We start from the raw sequence: 20,043 nt of genomic DNA on the forward strand, positions 1-20,043 counted from the left end.
AGCAGCGTTTTGGTTAGTTAGCGTTCATTAGGTAGATAATGAGCCATTACTTGTGTTTGGTGAGGTAATGAGCATTGCTGCATTCAGATGATTTTCTCACATTATTAAAAGTGTCTTTCATTGCCGTCTTAGTGCTAATAGTGTGATGTTTAGAAATTTTCATTTGATTAAGCACTAATGCAAAGTCCTAAAATTAGAGAAAGGCTATTAATGTTTCAATAGAGGAGTTTGTTGAGGGACAGATCGTAATATTTGCGGTTATTTTGACAGTAATCTAAATTTGAAGCAACACTGTGAATATAATGATTTTAATGTGACCTTTAATGGGTGGAAAGTTTCCTAAACTGTCATTTTTTTTGAAAGTAAACAAAATATATTTATTGAAACAAATTGTCTAAGGCTTGGTAAATTTGATTAAATTTCCATAATTGTATTCAAAGTGTCCATCTATCAATTTCTTAATTTTTCTCTGCATCATCACTGAATTCACTCATTGTGGACAAATTTTTTTGGATCAATGCAGTAGTTATTGCAAACAAAATACATTTTGCCAAGGAATATTTTTACTAAACATTTTACAAAATATAGTCCAGGATATCAAGGACAAGAATGTCCCAATTAAAGGCCATTAAAGGGGACCTATTATTATATAAAAACAAAAGGGTTTAAACACAGTTAGTGTGGCAACAGTGTGTGGATATAGCCAACCTCTAAAGCCTGAATGTAACGACGTTGATGTGTTTGCGGAGGTTCGCTTTGGGTGCACGTGACATGATTTCGGCTGACGGTGTTCACGATTTTTTATTTTTTTTTATTTGAGCGAACAGTGCATATGGGCCGCGTATGATTTGAGTTGAATATGAAACACTTTGAAGAGATTTAGTTTGAAACAGTACGACTGTACAGAAATCTTTATGATCTGTCCAAGCATTATTATAGGGATAACCAGATGACCAATAATTCTTGGCTAGAAATTGCAACGGTAGGAAAGGAGGAAATTTTTTGTTTAAGAGTTTGGAAAAACCTGAGGGATAAATTTGTTATTGTCAAAAGAGGCCATGGCCAGCTACACAATTACAGATTATGGTTTTCCACCATTCATCGGTTTTCCATTGATGTATATATAAAAAATTTTGAACTAAAAAAAATATTACAAAAAAATATAATTAAAGAACAAATTATATCTTAGATAACTGGATATTTGAACCTATCAGTTTACGATATACTGGTGCCTGTTTTTCTTGGCTTTATTGGTGATAATGGTCAGGAATGTTGGACCATTATTGCCTTTTTAGCATATAACCACATGACAGAAACTAACCAGACAGTAATGTCAATTGTAGAGCGAGTATAATATCTCTATTTTTTAGTAAATTTACTTTTTTTGCTTTTATTCTTGCCATAATAAAAAAATAGGCAAAACTGTCAGAGAACAATAGCAAGTGATGCATCAAAGTTTGATTTAAAAAAAATCTAGAATGTTTATAAAAATGCTTTTAATCATTAAAATAATTTATTCAAATTGTAAAAATAATTACTTTAAAAAATCTTGAATGATTTTAATGATATGATGTATTACCAGAAACTTTCTACTTCTTTGTTTATCCGTCTGATGGTCAGTTTTTTTGACCGGCCCCTGTCATATTAAAGAATATCTCAACGGTGAGTGCGGCAAGTATAAAAGCCTTGTCCATTTCATGAGGAGCGTGCACAGTCATTGGGGGTCCACGACTTGGCGCCAGGTGAAAGTATAAATCAGGCTTAATGGTAAAAGTTCATTAATTTTATTTTTTATAATCACAGTTCATGAAAACTGAATAGTTTCTGCAGAAAAGTTGGCAGAGACACTCTGATTGACATTCGCCTTTTGTACATGTCATCTAAGGGGGAAAGCCCCACCCATTAGTGATGATCTCTCCCTCATTAGCATAAACAACAGCCCTGGGTGAGATGCAGTCGTTCGCCATTAGAGTTTTTACCTGCTGGAAGATAATGTCAGTGACTAAAAGCAGTGCTTTCCACAGGTTTGAAATATACTTGCAGTGGTAGCCGGACTGAAACACACCTTTTAAAAAAGTGATTTTTACCAATACTTTTATTTATTATACATGGCTTCTTTTCAAGTGTCTTTTGACTGTTTGAAATCCACTATTAGTAAAAATCCACTATGTGTTTTACTTTTATTCTATTCAGGAGCCATGTGCACACACTGACAGGTATTATCTGTAAAGTATTGCCAAAGCATGTTAGATGTGTATAAAATATGAAATAAATTAAAATAAATGACATAAAGAAATAAAAACATCTTTGGAATACAGATCTTTAAAAAGTATACTAATTACAAGAATAAAAAGTGTAGCTTATTTAAAAAAGGCAAATTATTTAATTAACCATTTCTAACGGTGTACAGCCAGATTAGATGTAATTTTTTTCTCTGAGTAAGTAGAAAAGTTGTTTAGATCAAAGAATGAATTATATAACGTTCCTCTTGGTCTTGCGGCTGGGCACACAATGTCAGCTACGAAGACAAGCAAGAGTGAATCAGGCTTAAATTAAAAATGACAATGGCTTAGAAAGCGAAACCAAAGGCAAAATCCCGGATAAGTTAGGAGATTTAGAAGCCTCGAACGGACGCAATTTTAAGTCCCAAAAAGGCCCATCTCTGTGGGTCTCTGCAGAGCATGTAATGTTGACAGTTCTTGCGCACACACAACGATAAGTAGGAAACGAGTAGGGGGAGAGGAGATTTTCCAATAGTTAATTGATTGTGGATGTTTGGCTGTTGCGTGGATACAAAAAAGTCTATGTGTAGGAAGCATTGATGAGGATTATAAATGTAGAGTTTTAGGATGCACAAATAAACCCTGTAGTCTCCATTAGCTGCCTTCTTTTCACATTTTCAGTTTTTTACACAGATAACGTCAGTCCTGTTTTGAAGCTGCTGCTATGCTGATGCATAGGTGTTTGTAGCTTGGGCCTCTTTTAAAAACAGCACAATCTCGTTTGAATTTAAAGCGACAGTCATCAAAATGACCCAACTAGGATCAAAGCCTAAAAGGGGCAGATTCAAAGAGTTATAAAACATTATTTGTGCAGTAGCTTGAGCTGAAACTTCTCATACACACTACATTGACATCAGAAACTTATTTTACAAAGGGGCATAAAACGTGGCAAGATAGGTCTCCATTAATACTGCATCTACTGTCTTCCATTTTGTTGGCAAGGCTTCACAATGTGACATAATATACACAGACAAATATCTGTCATTTAAAAATTTAACATAATTTAATAAAAATGTTACCGGTGAGTTGTTACAATTTTTTATTTTATTCCAAATATTTACTGTCACACTGATACAATTGAAGTAAAACATATTAATAATTAGTAATAATTTCTATATTACTGTAAAAAAAAGTATCAAAATGTAAATGTAAAAATAAAATGTCTCAATTTGGATGTTTGCATCAAATTTACAATAGTTATTTAATTTTTAAATACCTTTAGTAAAAATAAAATGTCAACATTTGAGTAACTATTACAGCACTAAATAAATGAAAACATTTATTTTTCAAATATGTCCATTCAGAGTTGTTTATATAATTTGTCGGTCATCCAAAGATTTTTTTTCCTGTTTGTTTCGATGTTGACACAAAACAATAGCATATATGAGTTGCCGGATATGGTAAAAGGTGAATGTGCCATCCCTTCAAACACTAGCAGAGCGCAGGAGATTATGACTGAAGACGAGTGAACATTACTGAGTGAACATTTTGATGATTCATACAATAACCTACCCTGCAACAGGGCATTTGCTGGCCGTTTGTTAAGGAAAGAATCAGCAAATACTGATACTGCATGGGACTTCATCAGAGCTTGACAGGAACTTTTGTCAGTACAGTTCATGGACCGGTTTCTCCTTCCTTCAGATCACAAACTGTAAGTGTGATTAAAATAGTTGCCTCCTTGTTTTCTACTTGCTTGCAAAATATGTATTTAATTATGTTTTGTTACTTGTAATCACTCCCTGCGGCTTGTTTTTTATCTGGTTAACTTTATTTTATAATTTTAAAATAGTTAAACTTTTGCCACTGTGTGAATTAATACTGAATGTGTGTCATGGTTGAGAATAGAGTAATATGTTGGTGTTAAACTGCATTGCTTTAATGCACTCCTGCATTGGACTCACATATATACACTGCACTCTGATTACTTCAACAGTGTTGATAAGCCATGGTGGGAGTTTCTTTTCATGAAGAACGCAGTACATCAATCGCAGAAGTATGGGTCATCAGACCAATCATCACAAATTAGCTTCTTGCAAAGGAGTTTGAGATTGAAGAATTCGCTGAACAAATCATATGGGAGTCTTTGAGATAATTAGTTAAAAATAAATGATTATTATAAGACAACGGAAGTGTTTTTGTTTTGTTTTTTTTTACCTTGCAGCATATCAGCCTTTTGTTAAAGACCTCCAAAACCAAAATATGACCCTTTTATAATGCATAATAGGGGCTCTTTAAACAGCATCCTTATTCTGAACATATTTTTATATAATATTTATATAACATAAAACTTAAAACATACCATTGGCACTATTATTATTGCACTGAAGAAGTGAAAAGCTGATAAAATATTGTAAAGGCATAATTTAAACCTGCTATGCCCATTCAAGTGCCAAAAACCACCACGTAACAGCCATCTTAAATAACCTTGTATGTTGTTTTATAAGGGAAAAAATGCACATCTTTGCTACATTTCTGCAAAACAAGACTAATCCAGACAATGTTACCAAGAGCTGACAAAGCTGATAAAGGACATCTCACCTGCATAGAGGCTCCTTCCACACGTGCCACGTATGCAAGACGATCTAAGACAGTCACTGTCACAGGGACGGCAACAAAGAAACCACTAACAAATGCTTTGAAGTACCGTCGCCCAAAGCCCGTCTGCGCCATTGCCTGAAGAGAGAGAAGACAAAATAACCTTGACTTATTCAAGCTATAAAGAGTTTAGCTAGGCAATTTAAAGCACTTTTCCTGAAGTCAGGTAACATGAAAGTTCAACAAAATATGGATGTTTTTTGTTGTTTAGTTACTGTAAACAAGCATCTCCACATGAAAGAGGCATGGTTCAAGGACATGTTGGATACGCACAGACCAAAAACCAAAAGCAGACCATGCTTATGTCCCTCATGAGAACATAATATATTTTTCTATATTTTTGAGTCTATTCATGTTTTTCAAACTCTGAAGTTTAAAAGTCACAAAAAGATATTCAAATATGAAGAAGTTTAACAAGAGCTCTCTCTCTCTCTCTCTCTCTGACTGGATCAAACTGTGAATTGGTAATTGGAGACTAATTGTGATCAGATCACATGAATAAGCCTTCTTCCCGCACACAGACTATACATTTGATGACAATTTTATTTTTTATTTATTTATTTATTTTTTACCAATATTGCGACACTTTTTTCGTATCCGCCGAAGATAGCCAAACATCCACGTTCGATTAACCATTGAAAAATCTTCTCTCGCTATACACATTTCATACTACTTATTGTGTGTGCACGAGAAGTGTCAACAACACTTAGACAGTTTCACATGCTCCTCAGAGACCCACAGAGATGCGCCTTTTTGAGGCTTGAAAATGCGTCCAGCGACTCTGACCAGTGTAATCTCCTAAAATGTCTAGGCGCTGACTTTTGCTTTCGCTTTCTAAAGTTGTTGTGTTTTTGCATTACTCTTTTATAAGACTACTTCCCACTTGGCTTCAAAGCTGAGAGCATGCACAACTGAAAGAAAAAGTAAATAACAAATTCTTTAATATAAACAATCAAAAAAAAAACTTTATGAAATACTCACAGAGGACGAAAAGACATTTAAACTGGCTGCAAAATATATGTACATTTTTGTTGTAATTATTAAATAGAAAGAAAAGTGATGTTAAATGATATTTTTACCATTTAAAAAATTTGCATACTGATTACTAGGAAAACTCCTGAACACATTTAAATGCATATATTGGGGTCCGGATGGCCAGTCCTCCACTGAACCTTGGTCCCACATTTATTTCAAAGAAGCGTTACCCTGTACTAAAATGGCAGCTCTATTGACACATTCCTTCCAATAGACAACAACAGCTTAGGCAACATCTAATGTAAATATCTATGGTCTTGACAACACAAACACTGCTGTTAACAGAAACCTGAAAAAAAACGTGACTGACGTAACGCGCCTTTTCTGCTCAGAGTTTAATTTTTCCAATTGCAAGATCACATCGCAGCAAAAACTCGAGGCGCAGCATGCGGTAAAAACGCGAGGCATGCAGGGCGCATAAGCAGTGCGCAAAGGCACGCGGCTGTTAGTAAATCATATTCAGTGTGATCGGCTCTCTAACTCTTGTCTTGTCATTTTTTGAGTTAAAAATGAACCTATTTTCAAAATAAAGTTGAGTGTATTTTTAAGTCTATAAATGAAGTTAATAGTTCATAATTGTCCATCTTTTTCATCCTCAAACACCAACATTACACAGTAAAGAAAACTTAAAGTGTAAAACCTATAATAAAACCAATTTAAATGAACTACAAGAGCATAAGTACTACATGTTTAACCTTACACTCCTAACTGTGAGTCGTCTTGTTTTGATTCAAACTCTAAGGGGCTAGTGAGGTCAAAAAGAAGAAAACACATTTATAAAGCAAGCAATTAAATAATAAATGTAGTAATTGCAGTTATCTGTGAACATCTGTGGGCCGCTTTTGCGAATGACAAAACCCTGTACACCCAACGCATTAGGGCAGAAAACCTACTGAGGCATTGAAATTGAATCTGACAAGAGTGCATTTGCTCTAATACCATTAATTGTCGGTGTGATGCTTGATTTGGAGATACACGGCACGCAATTAGGCTTCTAATTTATTGTACAATTCGCCACAGTACCAGAAAGATGAAGAGCGGCTTGCAGTATCTCGCCCCCAAACAAAGCCCTCAAGGTCTCTTACAGCAACTTTGCAGACTTACTGGTAAGCACTTGAAGAAACACTTGAAGCCATTTGCTCACAGGAGGGCATTCAAGAGGCTCAGAAATCAGAGGCTACAACAACTGAGAAGAGGATCTGGGAGAATTGAGGCTCAGAGGAAAATGCTGAGCGAATCACAATCAAGGGAAAGATTTGTCAGGGTGGCACTGCTGTGGTTGCCAAAAAAATATAACCAAAGAAATAAATAAACGGACACTTTTTCAGAGTCTCTGCTGTGCATGTTGGCTACGCACATTTCAATCTAATATGAATACAGTTAACATTTGACGCTATAGCATTCGGATGAAGTTTTGTAAAAATGTGAAAGAGTACAAAAAATATTTGAGGATGAAGTTATAAAGAATCATAAAATCATGAGATATAAAGTCAGAAATAATTTTTTTTTTAAATCACAGCTGTTTTGAATTAAATAACAATTTTTAATGAAAGATGGGGTGGCATGTTGGCACGCCCCGGTGATGGGTTGCAGCTGGAAGGGCATCTGCTGCGTAAAACATAAGCTGGATACAGGCACGTGCACACATAGGGCTCAACCTGTGCAGTGCACATGCCCTTTTTAGTCTTGGATAGAAAGTGCCCTTTCAAAATGATCGAAAGTGCTCCCGTGATACACCCCCCCTCCCCCGTACCTTCAGTAGGCGCGCGACAACACCGCTCTTGAGTACCCCCCACCCCCACGCGCGCGCGACAACACCACTGACCAGAACGTGCGCGACAACACCGCTCTTCAGTACGCGCGCGACAACACCAACACTAATTACTAATCAGATAGTATATTGATCATATAAAAGAATAAAGCAAAACTGAATGTTCTGTATTATTGTCAAACATTCTAATATACAAATACAGTTCAAGTCAGAATTATTAACACCCCCCCCACATATTTTTCCCCCAATTTCTGTTTAACGTAAATATATTTTTCTAAACATAACTAACTCTACTTAATAAAAGATTTCTAACTGTCTTCTTTCTTTTTTCATGATGACAGTACATAATATTTAACTATCTAGTTTTCAAGATATCAGTACTCAGCATAATGTGCCATTTAAAGACTTAACTAGGTTAAAAAATTCAGTAAGTTAAGGTCATTAGGCAAGTCATTGTATAACGGTGGGTTGTTCTGTAGACAATCTAAAAAAATATTGCTTAAGGGGGCTAATAATATTGAATTTCAAATGGTTTAAATTAAATTAAAAACTGCTTTAATTCTAGCTGAAATGAAACTAAAAAAGACTTTCTCCAGAAGAAAATTATATTATAGAAAATACTGTGAAAGGTTTGTTACTCTGTTAAACATCATTTGGGAAATATTTAAAAAAAATTAAAAAAATTCACAGGAAAGCTATTTTGGACGTTAACCTACTTCATGATAAATTAAGTTATTTCAAATAACAAATGGATATTTTTCTCCTCATTAACAGTTCTAAAACTAAAATTAAACAACAGCATACAATAATCAACAACTATAAAAACAAGAAACTGTTTTAGAAGTTGTCACCTTGGAATTATAAGGTTCTATCTGCGTTCTAAATTATTTTGCTTTAAAGTTTTTGCATTCCATAGCAAACAGTATGTCTGTAACATTTTTTTTTCAATAAAAAGTCTTAAAATGTAAAAAACTTATCAAAAAACATCCAATAATGTTAATAAGTTGTCATTTAATAAGAATATGTAAATTTTGACAAACATGTCAGAAAGAACCTTATACTTGTAAGATGATGAAGTGTAGACTTTTCTAAAAAAGAACATTTGATTAAACATCAAAGTATTCTGTACATTAAAGTCAGTATTGGTTAGTTCAATGGTACTACTCAGGGCAATTGTATTGATTAAATATACACATATACATAACGTCCATTTGTTTTCCCAATTTCTGTTTTACAGAAAGAAGATTTTTTCAACACACTTCAAAAAATAAAAGTTTTAATAACTCGATTCTATTAACTGATTTATTTTATCTTTGCCATCATAACTGTACATAATATTTTACTAGATATTTTTCAAGACACTTCTATACAGCTTAAAGAGACATTCATAGGCGTAACTAGGTTAATTAAGTTAACTAGGCAGGTCAGGGTACTTAGTCAAGTTATTGTTTAACGACGTTGTTTTCTGTAGACTATTGAAAAAAATATAGCTTAAAAGGATTAATAATTTTGACCTTAAAATGGTTCTTAAAAAATTTAAAACAGCTTTTATTCAAGCCGAAATAAAACAAATATGACTTTTTCCGAAAGAAAAAATATTTTCAGAAATACTGTGAAAATTTCCTTGCTCTGTCAAACATCATTTGGGAATATTTAAAAGAAGAAAAAATTCAAAGGGGGGCAAATAATTAATCATTCATCATTCAATAATTCAGACTTCAACTATATATTTCTTGAACCCTATGAAGAACAATTAGTCTCGCAATAAGTGTCAAAACTCACAAAATTTTCATATCTAGATTTTCTTGAACAATTCACAAGTACAGAATTAATACTAATTCAGATTCATCTTGTAGATAGAAACGTCTTCTATTTTTAAGCATTCCCTCGCTTATATTCACACAAAGATGCATCTCGCACTAGAGTGCCACTAATGAACTATTATGACAACGAGTGGCTAAATTATCCATGGTTGTTCTGGGCAGACCTGCCAAGTGCCAGCTGTCAGGTTTCTCTAACAATAATCCCTCACCCGCACATACAGTGAGAGATTGCCAATCACCCTGGAGCCACAAAACACTCCACAGCTTCTTTTTTTTTATATAAAGGTTTCTATTTTTGCTTGTCCCTCCACTGAGCCACATATATTTTTTTCTGCACGAGGAAAGCAATAGAATGGTGCAATGTGGTTCTACGATATATAATATTTAATATAACACAGTTGGCAAATGCCACGGGATCTCAAAGGTGCGTAAAGTGGAGCATCTAATAGTTTATTCTTTAAAAAGGGTCAGAATCCGGGATGATCAAAAGAGCTCATTTTTCATCAAAGCCTCCTTTCAGATGTGAGTCGAGAATATTTTGCACCATTTTCAATGCGCTGTGGATGGAAATAAAACCGTGAGCAGTAAAAACCAAGGTTGGCACAGCAGGTGTGCAACATAGATTTTTTTTTCCCTTTGCCAAGCCGAATTAAAGAAGTGTTTCTTATGGAGGACTATTTTAGCTGCAGAAAAAAAAAAAATGTAAAGTTATTTGTGAGATTTTTCTTACAAAAAAGCTAAACAAACAAAAGCAGTGAGAGCTTAAAAACTTAAAACTTAAGAACAAGATTTGTTTCCTCTGAATTGCGACAAGTTTTTGTGTTCTCAAGTTTACAGACTTTCTTGCAATTCTGTTTATCGCACACTGTTAAAAATTGCTGTTAATTTACGGCAAAATTTTAACAGTATAATCCTGTTATTGTCAAAAGCAGTATGTTGCTGTTTTTTTACGGTTTTCGAAATGACATAGACGAAATTTAACATTATTTTACTGTTTTTATCACACTAATGTAAAAAAACAGCAATCAACAGTATTTTTTGAACAGAAGCGTCAGCCATCACGTGGATTTTCATGCTTCTTTTTACTGTGACTTACTCGGTGAGTGCACCTCTATTTTGCTCATTTTACACAAAATACACATTTGTGATTGCACATAGGCTAACTGGATGCTGATATTGTAACTTTTTTACATCTATTTTAGTGCTAAATCTGTCAATGTGCAAACTGTATCTGCATTGAGTGGAACTGGATTTTTGACACAGATATTTCCTGATTACACGGTAAGTCAGACTATGATAATTAAAAATAATATAAGCTATAAGCTTTTCTACAAAGTCAGTTTTTAAACATATGTAGCAACAAAGTAGTATTGATTTATGTAGCATGATGAAAAGATTGTCATCTCATAGCTAATTTTAGCTTTAGCTTTTAATAGCTAGCTAATATGGCTTCAATGTAGGCTTTGATAAAACATTTATTTCCCTAATGCTGTGTTTGCAAATTTTACTGTTGTTGGTTTGTATTGTAATGCTACTTTGTCGAGTACAATTGGCTAATCACCACGATAAAATGTTTTATATGTCCATTTCAGCGCTGAACCTGTGAACATGCTAACTGCATCATAGAGTGGAGCTGGATTTCTGATACAGATATTGATTACTGATTACAAGGTGAGTTTAATGAAACATGATTACATGGTAAAGTTAATTATTATTGTCTATATGGCATTATTGTCCTAATAACTAAAAAAACAATTAAAAAATTTTACGCATACATTATGGTTGTTAATTTTGTCTCTTTCCACATCATTGTAATTCTTGTCTTAGGCATCTTCTACTGTACCTGATGTAGAAAAGACCCTTGAACTACCTGCAATTCCTTGACTGATACTTTTTGGTATGTTTAGAACTGTATTTTATTACTTAAGCAACCAAGGGTGTTTTCTCTGTATTTTAGCAAACATGGTAAATTCTTTTAAACAAAACAAAATACACAAATACATAAATTAAATGTTCTGCCATACTTTCCCCAAGCTTTCATTCACCTTTGGAAAACATTTTATTAAATTTACTATATAATTCAATTTTAGTTGTTTAACACATCAGCTATGTTGATCATAAATATTAAGTTAAATAAATCACAAACATTGCAGTGACAATTTCACAATACACTGTATATACATGTTGATTTCAGTGGCTGTCCAGGTGGGTCCACAATCAACATTTTCAAATACATTTATTGTGTTAAAAGAACAGGCCTTTGAGACTAAGTAAAATTATGTCAGCTTCCCTCACATATATGTTCAACTAGGCAGTAGAAAATATGATTTCATGTGACTGCTGACATTGTTTTTTTTTTTTTTCTTTTAAACGTTTTAGGAGAAAAACCCGGAAGCTACATTCATAAATGGATGATTAGTTTTGAGGGGCAAATAATCTGAGAGAGCATCCAGCCGAGTTTTCTGTCTGGTATAGCTGCTGTGTTTTCAACTTACTACATTTTCAATGTGGAGAACCAAGCTGAGGCTGCATGCACATTGGAATTAATTCAGAGGTTAGACGCTTAGATTCATATATTTATTTATCTTCACATTATTATTATTTAAACTTTAACCCACACTAATTATGAATGTATGCTTTTTTTCAGGAGCTTCATGGGTAAACCCTGAACAAGGCTCCAAGAGTGGACACATCCTATCGGGGAAGGTCACCCACAAAAAGAATTCAGTCAACACTAAGGTTGCCAGTTTACTTAAAGATGCTAATGGACTTTGAGTAGGATTTCATATAAGTGACACCACACACACACACACACACACACACACATCTTACACATCCTCGTCACTAATGGCACTCATTTTATTGTGTTAGTCGCATAATTTTTTCAGGTGTTTGTTTTTGAATACCTAAACTGTTCATTGCATTGTTTTTTATTTCTTAATGACTAATTCTGTAATTGACTCAGAAGTTTTCAGAGTAGTAATTGTTGTAGTAATTCTACTTGGTTTTCCATAGCCACTAATTTTGAAATATATAAGTGTAATAAGATGTAATAAAAGTTGAAGTTACACTGCATTTTTTATGTTTCCAATAAGGCTATATGTGTGCATTGTATTAAACTGTGTTTTTATAACAAATAAAAAATTTATATATACCCGTTTTCTTAGCAGTTCATTTCTCAGGATAACATATTTGTAGTTTACAGTTAAAAATTCAAATAAACATTAATTAACCGTTAATTTTAACAGTTAATTACTGTTAATGTAGAAAATAACAGCTTTATGCTGTATTTTTTAAAAACAGTAACAACCTGTAAATTTCAACTACAGCTAGATGCTGTTAATTTAACAGTAACTTGCTGGCAACTGTGCTGCCAGTAACTTACTGTTTTTTAACGGGACAATTTTTAACAGTGCACGATTCAGAAGAACAAAATGTCACAAACTCAGAATGCTTCTTTTTGCTAGTGTGATTTAATAGCCTCTCACTGATTCATAATTATAAAAAAACAAGATATAAACTCAAAAATGTCAGAAGTTCCAATCATAAGCTCAGAATTTTGAAAATGTCGAAAATATGAGTAATAAACTCTTATTTATGAGCTAAAAAAGGCAAAGCGTAAGTTATAAGTTTGAAAGTATGATTTCGCATCTGAACTGACTTGTTTGCTCTCAAAATTGCAGCTTGATTCAATTCTGACTATATTTTATACAATTCTGAGGTTTTTTAACCTTAAAACTGTAAGATGTAAACAAACAATTTTTATTTCATAAGATTATCATTTGAGAAACCTGCAATTGTGAGAAAATTTATACTACTGATATATACTCAGAATTTGCTTATTGGATTATTTCTTGAAATTCTGCCATTATTTTTTTGCAGTTAGGAGTTTATATGCTTTCTTGTCCACGAAACTCAAAATCCCAAAGATAAACAAAGTCTAAGTTTTTTTTTTTTTTTTTTTTACTTTTTAATTCTGCTTTTTTAATTACTAAAAAATAGTTTCTTGTGACTGGGAATCTAAACTCTCTCATAAGCTTTTCTTTGGAATTAAAAAATAGAAACTCAAAATTGCAATTGAAGAAAATCAAGTGGTAAAAATTCTGAATGAACTGCAAGACATAAACCTAGAATTCTGAGGGGAAAAAAAACTCTAAATCAAGATTTTAAAGCTCAATTCTTACTATTTATCTCTGAATTGTGCATTTAAATCTTGCAGTTGACTTTTCAGATTAGCATGATATACTCTCAGAAATAAAGGTAAAGGAGCTGTCACTGTGGCACTACCTATTTAAATTATACATATTTGTACCAAAATAGTCCACAATGGTACCTAAAAGGTGCAAATTAGTACACAAATGTACCTAACACGTACCTTTGAGGTACCATTATGGACCCTTCAGGTATAAATATGTACTTTTTGAAAAGGTACTGCCCCAGTGAAAGCTCCTGTACCTTTATTTCTGAGAGTGTTTAATTCAAAATTGACATTTTATTACTACTAGTAAACATTTATTTTCAAAATGGGATGTACTCAATAATGCTGAACACTGCACTATACAAGATATACTCAGAATTCTAACATGCTTCTTTCCCTCCAGAACTGTTTTTTGCAGTTATGAGTTATAAGGCTTTCTTGCAATTCTGAGGTCATGTTTGTTAATTCTGAGCTCAAACATGTCAGGATAAAGTCTGAGTTTTGATTTTAAATCTTAAAGTTCTGCTTTTTTCCCTCCTAAAAATAGCAACATCATTCCATGACTAGGAAAAGGCTTTCTCACAAGCTTTTCTTTGAAGTTACAACACATAAACTCACAATAAATTTCTTATCTGAAAAAATAAATAAAAAAATCAAGACTGAGGTAAAAAGTGAGAATTGCGAGACATGAACTAGAACATTCTGAGAAATTCTCTCCTAAAAGGAATTCTGAGTTTATATCGGAATATTCTGACTTGTTTCTAAGACTTCTGTGATAATAAATTCACGACTGAATATTTTTTTTTACTCAAAATAAAAATAAAGTTTATGCTTGGTTGAGTTTGGCTTCGTTATATTTAAACTTTTTTACATAAGAATTCTGAGTTTGCACCTCAGAAAAGGCACTTTTTAAAATACTCTTCCACGGAATTTACCCTTAACAGCAAACACCCTGGCTATGGCTACAGTAATACGGTAGTAGCTGACCATTCCAGATGCGAAATTCATTATATACGCTTCCGATTTTTAAGCCATTTATCCCGCGAGTAACACTGTCAAATATGCCACCTGCATAATGTAGAAGCGTAGCCTGGTACAGCGTTGTTTATGCATACCTGAGCGTAACCATTTTAATTGCACCAGTCATCAAATGTGTCCAAAAAATGCTTAGTGAATTCGCAGCTTTAGGCTAATTTGAAACCGCCAAGACAGATTTCGCACTCTTGACAAGGCAATTTCGGCTTTCCCTTGATGCATGGGCTTACTTTAACGGAGCGTTTCACAACAGGACGCTGACAGACCGAATCTGATTAAATGATGTGAATGTGTGCACCTGTAAGTATGATTTCAGCTGGAAAGCTTGACCCTTAGTCTACATCACAGCGGCGAGGAGATTAATGATGTGCTCCAGACGGCTGAAGACAAGCAGACTAAAAAGGATCAGACTGACTCACTCACTCACTCACTCAAAATATCCAGCGGGACAACTTTTAAAACTAGCTGCTTTTTTAAGTATGCATGAGTCAAAAGTTTGCACACACTTGACTTTTTAGTCGCATGACCTTAAATGACTTTGCTAAAGTAGTTTTATAGGCAGAGGTTGAGCAATTTTAGATTTTGCCGATACCGATAGCTAGGATGGACTGAATTTGCTGATAACCAATTAATTAAGTGACAGTTTCTTTTAAATAATGATGATAATTAAACAAACTATTCAAAGATTAATTTACTAAATAGGGCTGCACATAAATAATTTCAACATCGATATCGCAACATGCAAGTCTGCTATAGTCATATGAAACCTTTCACAAGCCAGTTACGACACATTTAATGGTCATCATAATCGTAAATCCTTGAAAGTTTTTCATATTTCGATTTTTTGAAATGTACATTTATATGTACAGTGCATCCGGAGTGTTCATTGCGCTTCACTTTTCCCAAATTTTTTGTTACAGCCTTATTCCGAAATAGATTAAATTAATTTATTTCCTCAAAATTCTACACACAATACCCCATAATGACAATGTGAAAAAAAAAGTTTTTGAAATTGTTGCAAATTTATCAAAAATAAAAAAAACAGAAAAAAATCACATGTACAGAAGTACTCACAGCCTTTGCTCAATATTATTTTCAGATTTCTCCAGAGATGTTCAATAGGATTTAGGTCTGGGCTCTGGCTTGGCCACTCAAGGACATTCACCGAGTTGTTGTGAAGCCACTCCATTGATATTTTGGCGGTGTGCTTTGGGTCATTGTCCTGCTGGAAAATGAACCGTCGCCCCAGTCTGAGGTCAAGAGCACTTTGGAGCAGGTTTTCATTCAGGATGTCTCTGTACATTGCTGCATTCATCTTCCCCTCTATCCTGACAAATCAGCCAGTTCCTGCTGCTGAAAAACATCCCCACAGTTTGATGTAGCCACCACCATGCTTCACTGTAGGGATGGTATTAGCCTGGTGATGAGCGGTGCCTGGTTTTCTCCAAACCGAACTACTAGCATTCACTACAAAGAGTTTTAGACACAATTTTAGTTTCATCAGACCAGAGAATTTAGTTTCCTATGGTCTGAAAGTCTTTCAGATGCCTTAAGGCAAATTTCAGGTGGGGAGTGGCTTCCGTCTAGCCACTCTACCATACAGGCCTGATTGGTGGATTGCTGCACAGATGGTTATCCTTCTGTAAGGTTCCCCTCTCTCCACAGAAGAATGCTGGAGCTCAGACAGAGTGAACATTGAGTTAATCATCACCTCCCTGACTAAGGCCCTTCTACCCTGATCACTCAGCTTAGATGGCCGGCCAGCTCTAGGAAGAGTCCTGGTGGTTCTTAACATCTTCCACTTACGGATGATGGAGGCCACTGAGCTCATTGGGACTTTTAAAGCAGCAACCTTCCCCAGCCTTGTGTCTCGAGACAATTCTGTCTCTGAGATCTACAGACAATTCCTTTGTCTTTATGCTTGGTTTGTGCTTTGACATGCACTTTCAACCCTAGGACCTTATACAGACAGATGTACACCTTTTCAAATCATGTCCAATCAACTGAATTTACCACAGGTGAACTCCAATTAAGCTGCTGAAACATCTCAAGAATGATCAGTGGAAAAAGAATGTACCTGAGCTCAATTTAGAGCTTCATGGCAAAGGCTGTAAATACTTCTGTACATGTGATTTTTTTTCAGCTTTTTAATTTTTAATAACTTAGCAATAATTTCAAAAACTCTTTTTTTTCACATTGTCATTATGGGGTATTGTGTGTAGAATTTTGAGGAAATAAATTAATTTATTCATTTTGGAATAAGACTGTAACATACAAATATGTAGAAAAAGTGAAGAGCTATAAATACCTTCCGGATACAGTGTGTGTGTGTGTGTATGCATGTATGTATTATATCATCTTTGCATTGCTTATGCGAGCTGTTTTTAATGCAGCTTCTATGGGACAGGACAGTAAATTTTGTTATTCTCTCTTCTCATACTTTTTCTGAAAGTCTTGATAACATGCTCATGGGGTTTTTCTTTGATTGTTTTATCATTAATATTTGTCGTACTCTCTCATTCACTGTGCTCTAAGTTTAACTGACAATGATCGCTTCTGCTACAGAGAAACTCGGACATGTGAAAAGGGGCCAATGCAGGATTTACATATTTTGCATTTTATTACTAAATAGCTCAACCTAAATATTGCTAGACTTTACCAAAAACCATAAAGCACTGTTTATTTCATTTGTATTTGTTCTACTTTTTGAGTTTTTTTATGTATATTTTAGGAAAATGTTTTATATATATATATATATTTTTTTTTTACAGATTCACTCCCCTTCAAAATCACCTCTCCCAATTGATGCACAGTCATGAATTCTTTACAAATTGAGTTTTTATTCATTCACTTTTCTTCGGCTTAGTACCTTATGAATCAGGGGTTGCCACAGCGGAATAAACCGGCAACTTATCCAGAATGTTTTACACAGTGGATGCCCTTCCAGCTGCAACCCAGTACTGGGAAAAACCCAAATACGCTCACATTCATTCACACTATGGACAATTTAGTTGAATCAATTCACCTATAATGCATGTCTTTGGGCTGTGGGGGAAACCGAAGCACCCGGAGGAAACCCATACCAACACAATGAGAACATACAAACTCCACACAAAAATGCCAACTGACCCAGCCAGAACTCGAACCAGCAACTTTCTTGCTGTGACTTTTCATATAACATATTCATTTAAATTTACAGTTTTACATTTACTTATAAACTATTTTCTTTTCAAAAGATTAATAAATTGATTAAACCAATTAAACCAACTTGGGAAACAACGTGAAACAAAGCCAATGAACAGTGATGTTACAAATGCTAAATAATCTTCTTTAACGGGGCACCTTCACAGAGCAACTTTGTTATTTAATTAACCTAGAAACTAATTCCAGCTCTCATATGGGAGAGCGACCTCCTTTTGTGTCAGCGGCTTCATTATATGGAATCTATATGCCAAAAAACTAAAGACGCTTATTTTTACTGACCCCAGTAAATACACAATGGCTAGTCAAAATCAAAATACATTTCTATGTAGCTGACAAAACGATCAAATGAACTCAGAATTGAATCCTCATGTGCATGCTTTTTCAGGCACTGAAAATACAGCAGCTAATTTCCTTGATTATTACACCAGAATTTGAGTACATCAACCTATAACTTAGCAACTTTTCATTTTATGTCAGTCTTAGTAAACAGTGCAACTACAGAAGAGTCAAGCTTTTTTTAAAATTATATATATATATATATATATATATATATATATATATATATATATATATATATATATATATATATATATTGAACATGATGCTAATGGTCTAATCTGATTGAATGGTTTATGCTAAGCTAAGCTAATATGGCTCCTTCCAGCCCCAGATAAGATGAATAGAATAAAAATTGTAAAAGTTAGGTGCCTTGTAAAATGAGCATATTTCCAAAGCAGCAATACTTTTCCTTCCTACAAATCGTCCAAACTTTTTACAAACGGTTTTCAGTGCTATCATAGAAGAACAATTTTGATTACCCAAAGAAACATTAAGTTAAACTTTCAGAAAATAACCATTTTATTAGTGCGTGGCACTTTTTAATAACCTAAAATAATCATTTCATTATGGGGCGTCATGTTGGCGCAGTAGCACAATCACCTCACAGCAAGAAGGTCACTGTTTGAGCCTCGGCTGGGTCAGTTGGCATTTCTGTGTGGACTTTGCATTTTCTCCCCGTGTTTGAAAGGGTTTCCTCCAGGTGCTCTGGTTTTCCCCACAAGCCCAAAGACATGCGGTACAGGTGAATTAAGTAAGCTACATTTTCTGTTGTGAATGTGTGTGAATAAGTGTCAATGGATGTTTCCCAGTTATGTGTTGCAGCTGGAAGGGCATCTGCTGTGTAAAACATATGCTGAATAAGTTGGCGGTTCATTCCAGTGGCAACCCCTGATTAAGAGACTAAGCTGAAAAGAAAATGAATAAATGTATTTCACTACATCAATGTCAATAAACAACTTTTGTTTCAAACACTTTAAAATAGTTACTTTCTAATTTTGCATGGTAAAGTCAAGTGGGCGCTGCATTGTGGGATACAGTATTCTTCGTAGTGTACTACACATATGTTGTAGGTCAGTTACTAGGAGTATTGACCACAGACTCAGAAATCAGGTCGACTGTACAAACTACAGTATTACAACATTATTAAAATGTTCAATATGTCGTCGCTCGTCGACCCCTTCTTACATTTCACTTTTTTGTCAATTAGTTGCGTACTAAGTCCAAAACAAAGTCAATAATTTACACTACAACATCCAATGCACCTGTAGTTTAGCGTAAGGAGACCACGCTGGACTGACAGGACACGCTGCAGCTTCTACTAAGGGCAAACAGTGGGCGAGAGATAAACCTCGTGATGAATGGATACAACTGTAATACATACACACAACTTAAGAACGAACCCATTTGGCACAGGTAAGAATTCATTGCCGAGTATGAATGATTTGAGTCGCGTGTCAAAACACTCACCTAATATCTTATGTACGTGCTGTGCGTCGCTCCGTTCAGTAAGACATCACGCTGACGCTCGTTGTTTCCCGGGTCCTAAAGCCCGTCAAGTCACAAGAATAAAGACCATTTTGAGGGATGTAAACAAAAACAATGGTCCCAACGTATTTCCTGTTTTACATTTTTAATTTCCATAGCGTTTGAGGATCCAAAAAAGAGCCACATATTTTTATATAATGTTATGATAGCGGTTTTAACATTAAGTTATGATGTAATTGCCTCATGTTACAGTTATGAAATAGTGTGAAACAA

General features: G+C 34.4%; 1 protein-coding gene and 1 long non-coding RNA gene across 8 annotated transcripts in view; one reads left to right on the forward strand and one right to left on the reverse strand.

Moving 5' to 3' along the window:
- Window positions 1-19,805, reverse strand: part of immp2l (inner mitochondrial membrane peptidase subunit 2) — a 209,514-nt gene extending 189,709 nt beyond the window's left edge. For 2 of the 6 annotated variants that reach the window (XR_015525689.1, XR_015525688.1), the window contains exons 1-2: window positions 19,753-19,805; window positions 4,824-4,958 (exon numbers count right to left, since the gene is read on the reverse strand). Coding sequence is in view for 4 of the 6 variants with exons in the window: in XM_087310683.1 (XP_087166809.1) it covers window positions 4,824-4,958; window positions 19,548-19,664 (252 nt within the window). In the remaining 2 variants the exon portion in view is untranslated. 6 annotated transcript variants of the gene reach the window in all.
- LOC147837698 (uncharacterized) lies at window positions 10,528-12,670 on the forward strand. Of its 2 annotated transcripts, XR_015526491.1 has the most exons (6): window positions 10,528-10,608; window positions 10,712-10,790; window positions 11,102-11,180; window positions 11,337-11,406; window positions 11,889-12,063; window positions 12,157-12,670. It is a non-coding gene; the product is annotated as an uncharacterized LOC147837698 (long non-coding RNA). The 2 variants fall into 2 exon arrangements; XR_015526490.1 differs by lacking the exons at window positions 10,528-10,608; window positions 10,712-10,790; window positions 11,889-12,063; window positions 12,157-12,670 and having other exon boundaries at window positions 11,074-11,180; window positions 11,337-11,407.
- Window positions 19,806-20,043: the final 238 nt, after the last annotated feature.

The sequence above is a fragment of the Danio rerio genome, chromosome 25, assembly GCF_052040795.2.
Source record: "Danio rerio strain M-AB ecotype USA chromosome 25, GRCz13ab, whole genome shotgun sequence".
In the NCBI taxonomy this organism is placed as follows: domain Eukaryota; kingdom Metazoa; phylum Chordata; class Actinopteri; order Cypriniformes; family Danionidae; genus Danio; species Danio rerio.